Consider the following 16,206-nt stretch of genomic DNA (forward strand, 5'->3'; position numbering starts at 1 on the left):
ATGCTAACGATCATGACCAGATTAAACTGGCAGGGGATCCTCCTGCTGACCGTGTGGATTAGCACATAATGCACTAGAGACTTCTGCTGACAGCTGTTTACCATCCATAACACTGTCTCAACAGACAGACCAGATGTGCTGCCAGGCTGGCTCAGTTGGGCACTAAAGGACACAGACAGTACTGAGTAGTACTAAATACTTACAGTACTGAGTAGTACTAAGAGCATTACTGTAACATACATTATACTAGCAGTGACATCGTCTTGCTGAACAACAGTTTTGGGGTGATCAGTAGATTTTGTCTGAATCCCAAGTGGCACCTTGTTTCCTACATAATTTATTTGTTTATAGGGGACAATGCACATTAATCAACATCAATATTACAATAATGCAACATCCATGTAAATGTGCCGGGGTTAGCCAAAGCTCATTTGCACCTGTAGTCCCCAGGCAGGTAAGGGCCTTTACACAGCCACTATACAAATACTCACAAAAACAATACAAAATACAAATACATTACATCCAATAATATATCATTCTGTTGGGTTCTGAAAGTAGGAAATATACTTATTCATGTCACTGAGGGAGAGAGGGTAATGTATAACATTTACATTATGTCAGGATAGGTTATTGTTAGCCATCAGGGATCCTCTGTGAGGAGAAGAGACACAGTCTGGTACCAGTCACCATGACAGCCATGAGTTGGGGAGGAGTGAGCACTTTGGGGCAGAGGTCAGGTCATATGAAGTGAGGAAGAACCGATATCACTAAAGGTTCTGTCTAGCAACAGAGATGCATTGGCTGTTCAGATGTGTCGGAGGAGACTCAGCATAGGAGAAAGGGTTAAATACTAGTGCTCGTGTGAATATGTTTGATCCTTTGGGAAAAATAGACTTGGTTTAAGCTTTCACAGTGTCCGTCGAGTTCTTACTCTAATAATTAGAATCTAACAATTCTAACAACAACAATAACATTATCATCAAATGTCGTCTTGCATATGAGGAACCACAGATAACTCATGTGTACAGGTTTGGATAGATTTGAGCCATGTTTTCAATTTAAATGAAAAAATACAATAATCAGTGTAGCTTCTCAAGTCCGTGGGCATTGCATTCCACTATATTGTAGCTCTAACAGAGAAGGCAGATTGACCAATTTTACTGTGTGGAAAAGGGACACCAATCCCCTCTAGTTACTGCCCTTGTTATCCTGGAGGGGCTTTCCTTGAGCATGATATTCTGGTATAGGGGTGGAGGGGCAAGACCATGCAGGATCTTAAAGACAAGGCTTGCATCTACATACTGCTTAAAGCTATCCAGACTAAATAAATTATGTTTGTAAATTATATGACAATGGTGGTAGCCGTTTTGGTTTGTTATCAAAAATCTTAAGTGTTTGTTTGTATAGTGATTCGATTGGTTTCAGAATATTAGCTCCTGCTTGTGACGAGCATGTGAGGCAATATCTCAGATGTCAGAAGATCATAGCATGCCTATATAGTTTGGCGGCTTCCAGAGGAAGGTCTTATAAACCTAAAGTTGGATAATCAAAACTTGACCGTGTTATAACCACCTTTGTTCACATGTTTCTTAAATGTCAAGTTGGAGTACAAAATGACGCCAAGATACCTGAAGTTAGACACATTAACAAGAACTAATTGGGAATAATCAATGGATTTCTTAGAGAAGTTCATACAAACAGTCTTATTTAAATATTTAAATGCAGGCAATAATTAGTCATCCATTTAGAAACATGTACCATAGCTTCAGTTAACTTGTTAACAACTAGATGTCTATTTTCTGAGTGTATATACAGAACTGTATTGTCTGCATACATCTGCATGTTAACTTGTGGGCAAGCAAGTGGGAGATCATTTATATAGATGGTAAACAGAAGGGGGCCTAATATTGACCCTAGTGGGACCCCAATGTTATGGTAAAGAGAGTCCGAATGAGTGTCCCCCAGACAAACCCTTTGACCTGTTTGCCAGATAGGAATACATCCAACTAATAACTTCAGTGGACACATTAAGGGAGGATAGTTTGGATAGGAGGACCTCATGATTCACAGTATCAAAGGCCTTTTTAAGATCCAAAAAGACTGACTTCACCACCTATGTCCAGTTTAGATTTAGTGCATTTCAGAAAATAGCAATTGGCTGTTTCGGTAGATTGGTTAGTTCTGAATCCAAATTGCATTTGATGTATGGAGTTGCCCTGATTGAGGTGATCAGTCAGATGATCAGCCACCCATCTTTCAGATACTTTTGATAGCACTGGAAGAATGCTTATAGGTTGGTTATTTTCCACCAGAGTTGGGTCACCAGATTTTATAACAGGTATGACTGCAGCAGACTTTCAAGCATTGGGGAAGAGCCCATATTTGATGGACAGATTAACTAGATGTACAAGAGGGGCAATCAGAGAATATTTGTGTCTCTTCAAGAATACAGTGCCTAGACCAAATACATATTTAGTTCTCAAGCTCTTGAAGAAGCTAGTAATACTGCCCACTGCTGATGCTGAGATTTCAGGAATTCTGAATATTGGTTTATTATTATCTATGGGAGTGAGAACTGTGGTCTTGGTTGAAAATCTTTAAGTCAGTTCGCTGACAGTCAACCCCAAAAATTGTTAAAGGTGGTGGATTTGAATATATTTAAATCGCCCATGAAGATGATCTCCTTCTTTTGATCGTGTTCTTTAAGCATGGCATTTAGATGGTCATAAAACGAGATATCAGATGTTGGTGGTCGATATAATCCAATAATAGTGAGAGATATATGAGGGGAGAGGAAGACATTCAGCCCCATACAGTCAAGGTCATTGGCCTGTTTCCATATGATACGATTGCATTTAAAGTTAGATTTCATGTACATAAGCAATCCACCCCCTCTGCACTCATTGAAGTCAGAAAAAGGAGAACATTTCTTCAGCCATGTCTCAGAGAAACAGAAAAAAAAATCTAGATTAGTCATTCAATAAATGTTCTACCTGTTCACCTTGGAACGAGGGTCCCAGAGTATTTTGGCCTGATTAACGGTTTGAAAAGTTTCATGGTACATTGTTTTCTAATACCTGGCTTAAGGGAAATTAGATTCTCTCTCGAACGTGGGTTTTGTTTGGGACGTGTGTCAAGAGTTGGCATTAAAATGTAATTATCTGCAGATTGCTAATTCTTTTGAAAAGCCATTTTAGCGACAGAGGTTATGCTCACATATACAGATGTCCTTCTCTGAACCAGATAATATAGGCTACTAAATGCAAACATAATGCACTACTTGGGAATAGGGTACCATTTGGGATGTAGCCTGAAGACATGACCAGTTTGCAATGCATTTTTGCATGTCTGTAGGTCGACTTGACCTCAATTTTGCTCCACAAAGCACTAGAAGAGGGCAACATGAAGTCGTTTAACAGAAGTGCATGGAGTTTGCATAAAGACATCACTCCGGGATGTCTTTAAAAACCTTTGATATGCAATATGCTGCCAAGTTTTTTTTTAAGGGGATTTGGAATATTATTTATAATATATCAATATTATTCATTAGTTCATACTATTAAATAATTCAATACAAATTGACTCCAGACAGCTTCTGACTGTAGACAATATAATACTCCTTATAATGACATCTAGGCTGTTGCACTGTTACATTCACCACTTAGTTCAATGAGTTGAGATGTCAATGTAAATTGACTGTAAATCGCTATGTGTTGATTTATCGCAAGTTGTAAAAAGAGAACATTGCATGGCTACTATGGCTACTATGCAGAAACAGTCAGAAACTATTGATCTCCTGGGTCTCTTTTAGGCCAAATGTCAGACCGAACTGGGACAAAGTTGGGGCAAATCGAACCAAGGTCAGAGTGACAGAATGCAGATGCATACATACACACACGCGCACACGCACACACAAACAATAGGCATATTAATAGGCCTGGGTGTGTTTATTCGAACATGTACCAGCATTGTTTACCCAATGGACATTAATCTAATCCGATCACAGATGCCCCAGGATAGATAAGTAGATAAATGTTAACAAATGACCAACAGGTTGTAGGATGTGTTGCTGTGTGATATGCAGTAGTATCTCAAGTATGGAGGCGTGAAACCACAATGCATGCAGCTCTAGATTTAGATTCAGATCTTTCCTCTGGCTACATTTATGCAGTTTATCCACATTATGTTAATGTATGTAACTTAGAGTGAAACTTCTAGCACTTAGGTTAGTTATTGTCTATGCAAGTTATCCCAATTAACCAAAGCCTTTATTGCACCCAGTGATGCAAACAGAAATTGGAAATTGCATCATGTAATAGCAAATAAAAAAAAATCTATAATTGTTTCCACAGACAAGCTAATAACTATGCATCTTAAAAGGGAGCGGAGAGCCACTTTGATATCCAGTAAATGGCACCCTATTCTCTATATAGGGCACTGCATACTATATTCTAGTCTATATAATGCCCTATGGGTCCTGGTCAAAAGTAGTGCACTATGAAGGGAATGGGGCGCCATTTGGGATGCAACCCTCATCTTATTCTCAGCTCAGAGACTCTTAATTGAGAATCGAAGACCGATTCAGAAGCAAAACCGTGAAGACGTTCCGCATTAAGTGATTTTGAATCACAGACAATCAAAAAGCAGCTTGCAGGCCAATCCAAATCACAACCTCTTCTGAAATAACATGTCAGCTATGACTCCTAATAATGTCTTCGCTGCAGTGAATCTGTCTCCATACATGGGCATTCTACAGAAGTGGTACAAATTGTAGTCCCACCCCAAAAGACTATTTAAAAGACCTCCAGTTAAGTCTCCAAATTTAGGACATTTATTTACATCATATGTTTTATTTCAATCCAAGGCAACAACAAACATATTATAAAATGAACATTGTACATACTGTATACAGTGCCTTGCGAAAGTATTCGGCCCCCTTGAACTTTGCGACCTTTTGCCACATTTCAGGCTTCAAACATAAAGATATAAAACTGTATTTTTTTGTGAAGAATCAACAACAAGTGGGAGACAATCATGAAGTGGAACGACATTTATTGGATATTTCAAACTTTTTTAACAAATCAAAAACTGAAAAATTGGGCGTGCAAAATTATTCAGCCCCTTTACTTTCAGTGCAGCAAACTCTCTCCAGAAGTTCAGTGAGGATCTCTGAATGATCCAATGTTGACCTAAATGACTAATGATGATAAATACAATCCACCTGTGTGTAATCAAGTCTCCGTATAAATGCACCTGCACTGTGATAGTGTCAGAGGTCCGTTAAAAGCACAGAGAGCATCATGAAGAACAAGGAATACACCAGGCAGGTCCGAGAAACTGTTGTGAAGAAGTTTAAAGCCGGATTTGGATACAGTGGTATCAGACCACTGCAAATCTACCAAGACCTGGCCGTCCCTCTAAATTTTCAGCTCATACAAGGAGAAGACTGATCAGAGATGCAGCCAAGAGGCCCATGATCACTCTGGATGAACTGCAAAGATCTACAGCTGAGGTGGGAGACTCTGTCCATAGGACAACAATGAGTCGTATATTGCACTAATCTGGCCTTTATGGAAGAGTGGCAAGAAGAAAGCCATTTCTTAAAGAGATCCATAAAAAGTGTTGTTTAAAGTTTGCCACAAGCCACCTGGGAGACACACCAAACATGTGGAAGAAGGTGCTTTGGTCAGATGAAACCAAAATTTAACTTTTTGGCAACAATGCAAAACGTTATGTTTGGCGTAAAAGCAACACAGCTGAACACACCATCCCCACTGTCAAACATGGTGGTGGCAGCATCATGGTTTGGGCCTGCTTTTCTTCAGCAGGGACAGGGAAGATGGTTAAAATTGATGGGAAGATGGATGGAGCCAAATACAGGACCATTCTGGAAGAAAACCTGATGGAGTCTGCAAAAGACCTGAGACTGGGACGGAGATTTGTCTTCCAACAAGACAATGATCCAAAACATAAAGCAAAATCTACAATGGAATGGTTCAAAAATAAACATATCCAGGTGTTAGAATGGCCAAGTCAAAGTCCAGACCTGAATCCAATCGAGAATCTGTGGAAAGAACTGAAAACTGCTGTTCACAAATGCTCTCCATCCAACCTCACTGAGCTCGAGCTGTTTTGCAAGGAGGAATGGGAAAAAATTTCAGTCTCTCGATGTGCAAAACTGATAGAGACATACCCCAAGCGACTTACAGCTGTAATCGCAGCAAAAGGTGGCGCTACAAAGTATTTACTTAAGAGGGCTGAATAATTTTGCACGCCCAATTTTTCAGTTTTTGATTTGTTAAGTTTGAAAAGTTTGAAATATCCAATAAATGTCGTTCCACTTCATGATTGTGTCCCACTTGTTGTTGATTCTTCACCAAAAAATACAGTTTTATATCTTTATGTTTGAAGCCTGAAATGTGGCAAAAGGTCGCAAAGTTCAAGGGGGCCAAATACTTTCGCAAGGCACTGTATATTACATTGTACATAATATAGTACATTGTTTATGCACTTATTTCTATTGAGATGTGTTTGAAAATAAAGCATTTCATGAATTTTTAAAACACTATTATTTCAATAGAACATCTTGTAGTTTACTTGTAGATTTTTAACAAATCTTAAAAAAAAAAAATAAATGCTGTCCCCTCCGTTGATGTCACTATCGAAACACACATTGAAAGACTGTAGAATGAATGTGCCTTAAGCCACACCCATACAAATATCACCAGGTGATGGGATGGTACTCCTCTCCAGCATGGCCACATGGTGAGTAGTCTGTTTGCAAACATTTTTGAGAAAATGAGTTAGCAAGTTGATAAATCTTCATGTATTTTTAAGTGTCACTACCGAACACCTAATATACGGCAGCGTTATCGCCATTCTTCTGAGCTACAGAGGACTACCATGTGGGTAGTGGACAAGTGCACACTTCAGGAAAAAGGGGAGCCAGCAGTGGGGCTCAATGCTCCAAGAGCCCAAACATTTACATATATTTGGCAGAAACATAGGTGTCTTTAATGTGCTATACTGTGCTATACTGTACTGTAATGTACTGGGTTCTACTGTACTGTTTACTTGAGTTTCTTACAATTGAAGAAAAGGCCCATGGACACTTGATCGAGTGGTGTTGGTGTTGGGCCACTCAAGACCACATAAATTCGGTCTTTAATAACCTTTTACTGCAGTGGGTTAAATCAGGGTCACACAGTGTTTCTTGGTAGTCTTAAGTCTTAAACAAAGTATAAACAGTATACACCTCACACACATGGTTATGAGCTTAAAAAAAAGACACCTGTACCATGTTAGAGATGTATATGTATTACATTTTGAGTTTGCATACAAATATTACACTTTATATACATCACAGAAGACTGAAATTTAACAAAACCTTTTGACATAGAAAGACCAGATTTTCAGTCATTTGACCTCAGGAAAGGGGGACCTTGTCATGGCCTCAACTCACTGGGTCTGGATCTTGGGACCAATCCTAACTTCACTTTGTCGGGCAAAGACTCAACTTCAAAACTCAAATGAACAGACAATGACTCTTCTGTTTCCCCACTCTCGCCACCCTGTCTGTGTCACATCAAACGACGAGTATCACATACACCGTAAATCTTTCCCCTCAGCTGGTCAACTTTTATATTTACTGCTACCCCAGTTATCAGTCCTTTCATTTGTGCCCTTTTCTTGAGACCGAAACAATTAACTTTAATTCCCCCCATTCGTTTTACTCCAAGCGCATTCCACCTCTGACCAACAGAAACACAAACAATTATCACTAGACCACTTCTGGTTACCCTCACCACATTACCCAACTTTTTTTTCACCCACTGTGAAACCACAAATGGATCAGGCAAAAGGCAAGGTTAAACTTTTTCTAAAATAATTTGGAGAAGGGAAAGGTGAAAAACATATACTTCTAACATTCAAAAGTCAACTAAAAACTAAAACTGTACTCCTTCAGTCATATTCAAATGTCTATTTAGATCCCTAAACAGGCTCAGGAACCTGGGAGGGGGAACCTCTTTATTCATTATTCCCTGTAACAAGTTCTGTTTAGGGATCCAGGTGGCCGTTTTAATAATTGTTTATGTCTTGGGGTGGAAGCTGTTAAGGAGCCTTTTGAACCTAGACTTGGCGCTCCGGTACCGCTTGCCGTGCTGTAGCAGGGAGAACAGTCTAAGACTTGGGTGACTGGAGTCTGACAATTTTTTTGTCCTTTTTCTGACACAGCCGAGTATGTATGTCCTGGATGGCAGGAAGCTTGACCCCAGTGATGTACTGGACCGTACGCACTACCCTCTGTAGTGTCTTACGGTCAGATTCCGAGCAATTGCCATACCAGGCAGTGATGCAACCGGTCAGGATTATCTCGATAGTGCAGCTGTAGAACTTTTTGAGGATCTGGGACCAGGCCAAATATTTTCAGTCTCCTGAGGGGGAAAAGGTGTTGTCGTGCCCTCTTCACAACTGCCTTGGTGTGTTTGGTGATGTGGACACCAAAGAACTGAACTCTCAACCCGCTCCACTACAGCCCTGTCAATGTGAATGGGGGGCGCTTTCAGCAATCCTTTTCCTGTAGTCCACGATCAGCTCCTTTGTCTTGCTCATGTTGAGGGAGAGGTGGTTGTCCTGGCACCACACTCCAAGGCTTGAGAACCTGTCGAGCCAGCCGAGGCAAGGAAGCCTGACGGGCCAGCTGAGGCATCCCTGTTGCTTCGGCAGCGACACTTGGACCCAAAGTCACCAGTAAAAAGATTATGAATCCCTGTTGTTTCCCCTTGGTGAGTTGTTATTCTGTAACGTATACGCTGGGAGTCGGGAAGGAAGTACAGGGAGTGAATTTAATAATAAATGAAACAAAACAAGAAACACAAGTAGCGTACAGAATCAGAGTCAACAACTGAGGAAATAACCAAGGGGAGTGACAGATATAGGGGAGGTAATCAGGAAGGTGATGGAGTCCAGGTGAGTGTCATGAGGCACAGGTGCGTGTAACGAGGGTGGCAGGTGAGCATAATGATGAGACAACTGGCGACGTAGAGCACCGGGGAGTGGGAGTAAACGTGACAAAAACTGATTTAAGTTTGCCTACATTAAAGTCCCCGGCCGCTAGGAGTGCCGCATCTGGTTGAGCATTTTCTTGTTTGCTTATGGCCGTATACAGCTCATTGAGGTCTTAGTGCCACCATTGGTTTGTGGTGGTAAATAGATGGCTAAGGAAAATCTAAATGAAAACTCTATTTGTAGATAGTGTGGTCTACAGCTTATCATGAGGTACTCTACCTGAGGCGAGCAATATCTCAAGACTTCCTTAATATTAGACATCTGGACATTGATCTTGTACTGGTATATAGCTCCATTCTTGTGTTACAATTTTATTTGTAATTTTTAAACACTGCATCGTTGGTAAGCGCTCATAAGCAAGCATTTTATGATAGTCTACACCAGTTATATCCGGCGCATATGACAAATTTGAGTTGAATATAGGCCTTTGTCCTCTATTGAATTACACAGATTTAAGTGTTACTCACTGCTTGCCACTGTGGGTGGAACAGAGGTACTGCAAGGCCATTACATGAAAGACAGTACAGTGAGAGGTTTTTCGGGTACTTGCCCTACTTTTAGTACCAGAATGCAGTTGCGTAATTTGGCCAGCGGAATTTGTACTAAACCCCAAAGTTTCCGCTCCCATTTACAGTACCAGTCAAAAGTTTGGACACACCAACTCATTCAAGGTTTTTCTTTCTTTATTTGTACTATTTTCTACATTGTTGAATAATAGTGAAGACATCAAACTATGAAATAACATGAAATCATGTAGTAACCAAAAAAGTGTGAAACAAATCAAAATATACTACCGTTCAAAAGCTTGGGGTCACTTAGAAATGTCCTTGTTATTGAAAGAAAAGCTCATTTTTTGTCCATTAAAATAACATCACATTGATCAGAAATACAATGTAGACACTGTAAATGTTGTAAATGACTATTGTAGCTGGAAACAGCTGATTTTTAATGGAATATCTACATAGGCGTACAGAGGCCCATTATCAGCAACCATCACTCCTGTGTTCCAATGGCACGTTGTGTTAGCTAATCCATGTTTATCATTTTAAAAGGCTAATTGATCATTAGAAAACCATTTTGCAATTATGTTAGCACAGCTGAAAACTGTTGTTCTGATTTAAATAAGCAATACAACTGGCCTTAGACTTGTTGAGTATCTGGAGCATCAGCATTTGTGGGTTCAATCACAGGCTCAAAATGGCCAGAAACAAAGACCTTTCTTCTGAAACTCGTCAGTCTAAACTTGTTGTGAGAAAAGAAGGCTATTATATGCAAGAAATTGTCAAGAAACTAAAGCTTTCGTACAACACTGTGTCCTACTCCCTTCACAGAACAGAGCAAACTAGCTTTAACCAGAATGGAAAGAGGAGTGGGAGGCCCCGGTGCACAACTGAGCAAGGGGACAAGTACATTAGAGTGTCTAGTTTGAGAAACATACGCCTCACAAGTCCTCAACTGGCAGCTTCATTAAATAGTACCCACAAAACACCAGTCTCAACGTCAACACCAAAGAGGCGACTCCGGGATGCTGGCCTTCTAGGCAGAGTTCCTCTGTCCAGTGTCTGTGTTCTTTTGCCCATCTTAATATTTTCTTTTTATTGGCCAGTCGGATGGCTTTTTTTCTTTGCAACTCTGCCTATTAGGCCAGCATCCCAGAGTTGCCTCTTCACTGTTGACGTAGGGTCAGGTAATGCAACGACAAAGCAATGATTTTGCTTTGAAGTTCAACGCGGATCATTCTCCTAATTGCCTGTGGGAGAATCCAGCTCAATCCCTGTAACCAGGTATCACCATCTTTGTGCCACCTGACATGCCATACTGTAGTTTGTAGGAAGCAAAAGAGAGTGATATGCACATCTTAAATTTAAGAATACCGGTGCTGGACTAAGAAATAATACTGAGATAAAGGAATGAGAGGCCTGCACAACGAATATTGCTTCTTCTCCCCAGCGCTTTATTTCTGCACCCAAGTATACAAAACTCTTCATCTTTTTGTACAAATATGTTTTTCTATGTGGTTTCTTTCGTTTTGTTTTCCAGGCCCGGCTATTCCTGTTGGAGTGGACGTACAAGTGGAAAGCTTGGACAGCATCTCAGAAGTAGACATGGTGGGTTAAGGCTAACCAATTTTTGTACTACCAAGTTATGACACAAACATTTCCAACTGCGCATTATGGAAATACATTTATAGTAAATTAACCACATCATTAACACTTATGCCATTTCTTCCTGAATCCAAATGGACACGTTTTGTTTGTATTTTTTTGTCCTGGTAAATCCCTTATGTAACAGACTACTAACATTTGGATTGTCTTTATTTACCATTGCAGATGGTCATCATAATGATGGGTACTCCCAACTGTTGCTAGTCATTACATGAGGGAGAGGGGTGAAATAGGGAGTGAGAGAGGGATGATCTCTACTTTAGGGGTTTTGTGAGGAGTTGGAGTACACGGAGGGAGATGAGGAGTAGGAAGGGGTAAAAGCTGAGGAGGAGATTTGAGTCTTTTTGTAGTGGAGCTCAACTCCAGAGGCATGAGAGGTTGCAGAGAAATCAAAGAGACTGCTTTGACCATTGACTTTCAGGCTACACTTAATGTCACCCCCAACAGGATTTCAACCCAAAGTGCTGTAAGCACTGACAGCTGGGTTGATTTCTATTTACATGTATAAACTGTAGCATTTTTCTCAAAGTCAAAGCTCCACATAGATTTGTGTAACTTACTCATTGGGATGATTACGATTGGGTATAGTTTTGCACAATCACTGGGCACTTTCATTTTGGATCATAAAGTTTCTACATTTTAGACCATTCTATTGGTTCACTCATCCTGGGTACTGGCAAATGCATAACTTTCCCCTTTCCCCAATAGGACTTCACCATGACTCTGTACCTGAGACACTATTGGAAGGATGAGCGTCTGACCTTCACCAGCTCCACCAATAAGAGCATGACATTTGACGGGCGTCTGGTGAAGAAGATCTGGGTGCCAGATGTGTTCTTTGTCCACTCCAAGAGATCCTTCATCCACGACACCACCACAGACAACATCATGCTCAGGGTCTTTCCCGACGGACACGTCCTCTACAGCCTGAGGTGGGTCTGGGATGCTTTGGGGACTATGGTTCAAAAATTCCGGTCACTTTTCCAAAATACCCATGATTTCTGGAATGAGATGGGAATAAGCAGGAAATCCAGAATCCTGGAATTTCTGGAAACCTGGGCATTTTTGTAAAGTTACCGGAATTTCACAACCTTATGGTATGGATGGAATGGAGCAAAAGCCTTCACACACTGGGGCCTTCCATTGCCACGATTCGCCTCCCCTGCTACAAAGTGATCGACTCCTAAAATTCTCAATACTGGGATGATGTATTTAGCTGTTGACATGTAAGAACGAAATGTCATCAGTTTAGAATGTTAATAGTATCCTAAATTTTAATATGAAAAATAACATGGTTCTGTGCAGGATGTATGATGACATCTAGACAAGAAGATTAATTTGCATTTTGCTTCTGTTTGTTTTTGATTTGAAATGTGCTTCTGGCTGATTATAATTTTTTTAATCAGTTTTTGAAAACTAGGCCAAAATGTGAAGGTGCTACTAAGTTGTTGGTTATGCCAGATTGTTCTATTATGCTTCCAAAAGTCATTCACCAGACATTGGATGCACAAATTGTGTTGTAATGGGTTGAGAACATGTTTATTGTTATTCATGTTTTTTCAGACCATCTACAAAACTCAGCAAAAAAAGACACATCCCTTTTTCAGGACTCTGTTGTTTCAAATATCATTGCAAAGATCCAAATAACTTCACAGATCTTCATTGTAAAGGGGTTAAACATTGTTTCCCATGCTTGTTCAATGAACCATGAACAATTAATGAATATGCACCTGTGGAACGGTCGTTAAGACACTAACGGCTTACAGACGGTAGGCAATTAATAAGGTCACAGTTATGAAAACTTAGGCCACTAAAGAGGCCTTTCTACTGACTCTGAAAAACACAAAAAGAAAGATGCCCAGGGTCTCTGCTCATCCGCGTGAACGTGCCTTAGGCATGCTGCAAGGAGACATGAGGACTGCAGATGTGGCCAGGGCAATAAATTGCAATGTCCGTACTGTGAGACGCCTAAGACAGCGCTACAGGGAGACAGGACAGACAGCTGATCGTCCTCGCAGTGGCAGATCACGTGTAACAACACCTGCACAGGATCGGTACATCCAAACATCACACCTGCGGTACAGGAAAGCAACTGCCCGAGTTACACCAGGAACACACAATCCCTCCATCAGTGCTCAGACTGTCCACAATAGGCTGAGAGAGGCTGGACTGAGGGCTTGTAGGCCTGTTGTAAGGCAGGTCCTCACCAGACATCAACGGGAACAACGTCACCTATGGGCACAAACTCACCGTCGCTGGACCAGACAGGACTGGCAAAAAGTGCTCTTCACTGACGGGTCGTGGTTTTGTCTCACCAGGGGTGATGGTCGGATTCACATTTATCGTAGACGGAATGAGCGTTACAGTGAGGCCTGTACTCTTGAGCGGGATCGATTTGGTGGTGGAGAGTCCGTCATGGTCTGGGGCGGTGTGTAACAGTATCATCGGACTGAGCTTGTTGTCATTGCAGGCAATCTCAACGCTGTGCGTTACAGGGAAGACATCCTCCTCCCTCATGTGGTACCCTTCTTGCATGACCCTCCAGCATGACAATGCCACGAGCCATACTGCTCATTCTGTGCATGATTTCCTGCAAGACAGGAATGTCAGTGTTCTGCCATGGCCAGCGAAGTGCCCGGATCTCAATCCCATTGAGCATGTCTGGGACCGGAGGGTGAGGGCTAGGGCCATTCCCCCCAGAAATGTCCAGGAACTTGCAGGTGCCTTGGTGGAAGAGTGGGGTAACATCTCACAGCAAGAACTGGCAAATCTGGTGCAGTTCATGAGGAGGAGATGCACTGCAGTACTTAATGCAGCTGGTGGCCACACCAGATACTGACTGTTACTTTTGAATTTGACCCCCCCTTTGTTCTGGGACACATTATTCCATTTATGTTAGTCACATCTGTGGAACTTGTTCAGTTTGTCTCAGTCGTTGAATCTTATGTTCATACAAATATTTACATGTTAAGTTTGCTGAAAATAAACACAGTTGACAGTGAGAGGACGTTTCTTTTTCTGCTGAGTTTACATAGTTATAAGCAGTATTGAATTGGTTGTATGGAATAATAAGGACAACAGAAAGGACCAACTTAATTTGGTGTTGTAAATAGGTGATGGTGTATGTAGTGAGTCCGCACTCAAAAAAAAATAATTTTCAAAGTTATGTCATGCTATTTATTTATTACAAAAGGCAAAAAGAGAAAGTACCATACAACTTTGAAAATCTTGTGCTAGAATACAATAACTTTTTTGAGTGCGGACCCTCTACAATAACTTTATGTGTTGCAAACAGGCTCATAGGGGAATCTTAGGTTAGTTGATGTCACATCATGGATCTGTGTTGTCCTTACTGTACAGAGTGACAGTGACCGCAGCCTGTAACATGGACTTCAGCCGCTTTCCTCTGGACACCCAGACCTGCTCACTGGAGCTGGAGAGCTGTGAGTAACTGTCATCAACTACTATTAAGGCTGATACTGTCATAACTTCTCACAATTTTAATAAGGGGATGAATCCTAACTTAGATACACACAGAAATCTCCATTTGACATCAAAAGATGATGTATTCAAATGCCTACGATATCTCTAGTTAGGATTTTTCCCACTGGGCACAACATTTAGTATTTTTCACTAAAGTAAATACACAAACAGAACAATATTATGGAGAATATATCTAATGTTTGTGCTCCCCAGATGCCTATACGGATGAGGATCTGATGCTGTACTGGAAGAGTGGGGATGAGTCCTTGAGTACGGACGACCGTATCTCCCTTTCTCAGTTCCTCATCCAGAAGTTCCACACCACCTCTCACCTGGCGTTCTACAGCAGCACAGGTACACTAAACCACATTACAGTACAGTACAGTTAAGACGGCAGATCAATGTTACGGACAAATAGGGTAATTTTGGTTGAGCTAAAGGTATTGACTAAGATTAGGGATCATGATCAGTGGTCAATTAGGTATTGGCACAGGGATCAACCACACTACATGATTTGAGTTAAAAACTCAGTCATTTAATACACAGTCATTTAAGTCATCATCACAATAACCACATGGAGGGAATCATAAGCATTGACATTCCCATGATATTATTGACCCATACTTTCCTTTGGTTTTGTGTCCTCCGGTACAGGCTGGTACAATCGTCTGTACATCAACTTCACCCTGCGGAGACACATCTTCTTCTTCCTGCTTCAGACCTACTTCCCTGCCACCCTCATGGTCATGCTGTCCTGGGTGTCCTTCTGGATCGACCGCAGGGCCGTCCCAGCCCGCGTCTCCCTGGGTAAAATGATGGTGGTGCTACCAATAGCTCAGAAGTCTTACAGTTTGTCGTCTCTAGCGCTGCTTATTCCCCTCATTGTCAAATTTCCGGCATTTGGAGGTATTGTGTAAGTATCACAATGGTTTTCAGCGTCGAGCCTTGAACAATAAAGCCCTCTTTGTCAGACCTGATGAAGATATATTGGTGTTGTACGATTACAAGAAAGAATACATATTCAAAAATATTCAGATAGTTATAGAAATGTCTGAACTCTATTCTGGTAGCCCCCATTCCATATATAGTTGAAGTCAGAAGTTTACATGCACTTTAGCCAAATACATTTAAACTCAGTTTTTCACAATCCCTGACATTTAATCCTGGTAAGAATTCCCTGTTTTAGGTCAGTTAGGATCACCACTTTATTTTAAGAATGTGAAATGTCAGAATAGAGAATTATTCATTTCAGCTATTATTTCTTTCATCACATTCCCAGTGGGTCAGAAGTTTACATACACTCAATTAGTATTTGGTAACATTGCCTTTTAAATTGTTTAACTTGGGTCAAACGTTTCAGGTAGCCTTCCACAATTTTCCCAAAATAATTTGGGTGAATTTTGTCCTGTTCCTCCTGACAGAGCTGGTGTAACTGAGTCAGGTTTGTAGGCTACCTTGCTCACACACTCTTTTTCAGTTCTGCCCACAC

At 41.0% G+C, this 16,206-nt stretch overlaps 1 protein-coding gene across 1 annotated transcript in view; it reads left to right on the forward strand.

The window, feature by feature from the left end:
• The window catches only part of LOC110497641 (gamma-aminobutyric acid receptor subunit rho-2-like), a 35,235-nt gene that overhangs the window by 16,080 nt on the left and 2,949 nt on the right, over positions 1–16,206 (forward strand). Inside the window, exons 3-7 of the mRNA XM_021573885.3 lie at positions 11,110–11,177; positions 11,943–12,166; positions 14,595–14,677; positions 14,931–15,071; positions 15,372–15,524. Of these exons, the coding sequence (XP_021429560.1) occupies positions 11,110–11,177; positions 11,943–12,166; positions 14,595–14,677; positions 14,931–15,071; positions 15,372–15,524 (669 nt within the window). The remainder of the gene's footprint in view (positions 1–11,109; positions 11,178–11,942; positions 12,167–14,594; positions 14,678–14,930; positions 15,072–15,371; positions 15,525–16,206) is intronic.

Source organism: Oncorhynchus mykiss, chromosome 19 (genome assembly GCF_057628025.1).
Source record: "Oncorhynchus mykiss isolate SJ-2025 chromosome 19, ASM5762802v1, whole genome shotgun sequence".
In the NCBI taxonomy this organism is placed as follows: Eukaryota; Metazoa; Chordata; class Actinopteri; order Salmoniformes; family Salmonidae; genus Oncorhynchus; species Oncorhynchus mykiss.